The sequence below is a fragment of the Cryptotermes secundus genome, unplaced genomic scaffold (assembly GCF_002891405.2).
Source record: "Cryptotermes secundus unplaced genomic scaffold, Csec_1.0 scaffold559, whole genome shotgun sequence".
NCBI classification, from domain to species: Eukaryota; Metazoa; Arthropoda; class Insecta; order Blattodea; family Kalotermitidae; genus Cryptotermes; species Cryptotermes secundus.
Window position 1 is genome coordinate 404,106 of NW_019718620.1, and position 3,657 is coordinate 407,762.

General features: G+C 38.1%; 1 protein-coding gene across 1 annotated transcript in view; it reads left to right on the forward strand.

Moving 5' to 3' along the window:
• The window catches only part of LOC111862299 (beclin 1-associated autophagy-related key regulator), a 34,428-nt gene that overhangs the window by 5,857 nt on the left and 24,914 nt on the right, over positions 1-3,657 (forward strand). Inside the window, exon 2 of the mRNA XM_023847572.2 lies at positions 978-1,083. Within this exon, the coding sequence (XP_023703340.1) occupies positions 978-1,083 (106 nt within the window). The remainder of the gene's footprint in view (positions 1-977; positions 1,084-3,657) is intronic.

Here is a 3,657-nt window from a genome sequence, read left to right on the forward strand (position 1 = left end):
TCAACTTCGGACATAGGTGTTTTGGGTTATATCGGCATACTTTAACATAAGGAACACCCTCCCGAAGTTTGGTCCATTCCTCCTGGGACACCCTGTATATATATATATATAACAAAACACGTGACAACATATATATTGTAGCATGTACAGCCATTGCTATGTAACAGGTGTATACACAATGAACATCTCTGAGTAACTGCTTGATAAACATGTTCCTACAGAAACCATTACATACATAACAATAGACTTACTGTGGAAATGGGGTGTTTTCTGTGGTCCGTGCTGAGATGTTATGAGCAGGACAGTTTGAAGCAACCAGTGGAGAGTGTGCTCTGCAAGATAGACTGAGAAGAGGTGGCACCATAGTTCAGTTGGCAGTTCACTTGTGGGATATTTGCTGGGCAGTAATGATGGGAGCATGTGAGCCAAAGAATCTTTATTGTTGAGAGCTGTTACCGATCATCAACTAGTGAAGATACTGAAGGCTGGAGAAGACTTAGCATGTAGTGATTTGTAAAATGTGGAAATCAGCGAGAACATTATAGTTATTTGTAGTTATGACCTGTAAGTGGTCAATAAATCTGTTCACCAATCCATACCCTGTCTATAATTACACATAAAACATGACAATATATACAGATTGGGAATATTAGTTTGGCTATCAACTACAAGAAGGAGACCTGAAACTCCAAGACTTGCATTACAGTAACATAGAAATGGATCTTGTGGAAACTGATCGTAAGTGGCTCGGGCTACTTCGTTTGAATACAACTTATAAAAATTTAAGGATATATTTCATCTCTTTGTAAAGAGGAAGGAAAAGAGGTAAAGTGCTTCAGGATTGTGGAGCAGTAATATTGTATAATCATGGTCATAGGAAATTAGTAGGCTATTAGAAATATGAGGTAAGTATGCTGCACACAATATTGCATTCATACAAAATATGTACCTAAGTTGTAATTGTGGTGTCTTTTAAGGTTTGCTGAGAAGCAAGTGCAACTCTTGAGGTTGTGTAATGATAAGCAGCAGCTGCGGGAGCTCTGTAACATCTTCCTTCAGAGAAATCTGCACTCAGATCAGTTGGTATGTATTAATGTCCAGGCTCTTTTGCAGACCCATTTTAGACTCAGTTCAAATTCCATAACAAAATTTTGCATGGATGTTATGGTTTAGGAATTAATATTCCTCTACTCAACAGATATATTGAAACCAGTTATTTTCATACATAACTGAATGCATTTCACAAATTTATCTTTGGTATTTTTAAGTAACTGTAGTTGTTCTAGGAAGTGAACTTTTTGTTTCAAGTTTCCTGACGGGCATAAATCATATTCATATCCAGGGAATATGGCAGCCATAGTCTTCTGCTGCTTATTCGTTCATCGAAAACAATTTCCAATGCCTGATTTTGGTTTTCTATCTGGTTGGTGGCACATTGTCGTGTTGAAAATACAAGTAATTTTCTGTTTCCTCAGTTACTTCTTCAAAGAAGGGCTTCAAAATTTTGTTCACATGTTGTTCTGAATTGTCTCGAAAGAATGTGGGGGCCTATGATTCTTCTGGAGTTTACAGCAATTTTTGGTAATATAATGAGATTTGGAGGATAACATGAGGATTTTCAGTATCCTGGTGGAGAGTGTTCTCTCAGGAGCATCAGCTATACTATTGGTTATTTCAAAAGTGCCAGTTGCTAAAGTTAGATGTCGAAAATTACACTGCAGATTGAAGGTGATGGATGACCAATATCTTGTAAGGATGCAGTTTGAGAACTTTGCTGGCCGTAAGACCAGACCGGACAGTGGTTCATCGGGGCAATTAATAAAGTGACTTTTGGACTCATTCTGAGTCTTGTTTGGATGTTTAGGAGAGTTTCTGATGTCAGCATTGCTAGAGTCTGATGTGTCTGAATTGGCAGCAAATCTGGTTTCTTTCCAGTTTTTGTACAACTTTAGTGTATACAATTCAGTAGATAAAGGTGATTCTGGATATGGTCAATGAAGTTGATTTATGGGGTTGCCATAAGATGTCTTCACATTAAGAAAAAGGCCATGTTCTTTAATACCAAGGTTGAACACAGACATAAAGAATGCTGATATCTGACTGGTCCCAAATATGGATGTGCAGTGGTTGACAGAAATTAACTGCACCCTTACTATTGTGGCAGCAGTGTAGTGAAACACTGTGTTTATTTTAGTTCATGAGTCACTGACCACTCTCTCACTCATGGGGCTGAGCTGTTGAGAAGCCGCCAATTGTGCAGCTACTCAAGAACTTCCAGCATTTTATGGAACCTGAAGGTTCATTACCATGTTCACAAGAGCCCTCCACCGGTCCCTGTCCTGAGCCAGATCAATCAAATCCATACCAATCCATCCTGTCTGTCTAATATACATTTTAATATTGTCTGTTCACCTATGCCTTGGTCTTCCCAGTGGTCTCTTTCCATTTGGCTTTCCCACCAATATCCTATATGAATACCTCTCCTCCCCCATTCATGCTACTTTCCCTGCCCATTTCATCCACCTTGACTTGATCATTCTGCTTATTCTTGGAGAAGAGTACATGTTATGAAGCTCCTCATTATGCAGTTTTCTGCAGCCCCCTATCACTTCATCTCTCTTTGGTTCTAATAGTCTCCTCAGCACCCTGTTCTCAAACACCTTCAGTCTATGTTCCTCCCTTACTGCCAGAGACCAAGTTTCACATCCATACAGAACCACAGCCAAAATTGTAGTTTTTTATGTTCTAATTTTTATGTTTTTCGATGGCAGATGAGAAGACAAAAGGTTCTAGACTGAATGGTAGCAACCATTACCCAAATTCAATCTCCTCTCAGTTTCTTCTCAAATCTGATTTTGATTTGTTATAGTCGTTCCCAAATATCTGAACTGTGACACATTTTCAAAACATCTCTTACCTATGTCTATATCACAATATTGCCGTGTATCCTGGTGATAAGACAGCAATATACGTACTATACTTATTTTTCTCTGTGTTTACTTGTAGACCAATCTCCTTATTAGCATCAGCTAAAGTGTCTGTGTTTTTCTTTATGTTATCTATATTATTATCAAGTAGATTCACATCATCAGCATAGACCAATATCTGATGTGTCCCATTTAATTTCAGTCCCACCTGGTTTTCCTGGACCTTCCTAATGGCATATTCTAGAGCAAAGTTGAAAAGGAGTAGTGATAAAGCATTTCCTTGCTTTTGTCCATTCTGGATAGGGAAATTGTCAAATATTTACCTATATGGACTTTACCATATGTTTCATTTACACACATTTTAATTAGCCTGACTATTTTCATGGGTACCCTAAACTCTATGAGAATATTGTACAGTATTTCCTGCCTAACTGAATCATAGGCTTTCTTGAAGTCTGTCAATAGCTGATGTACTCTCTCCTTGTACTCCCATTTTTTCTACAGTATCTGACAAATGCTAAGCTCTGATCAGTAGTTGATCTGTTATGTCAAAACCCACACTGTTGATCCACAATAATTTCATCTCTGTATGGACTTAATGTTGAGAGAAGATTATTGGACAGAATTTTGTATGAAGTTGATAGCAGTGATATCCCACAATAATTACTACAGTCAGTTTTATCACCCTTCTTGTGAACTGGTACAATGATAGACTCCTTCCACTGATCAG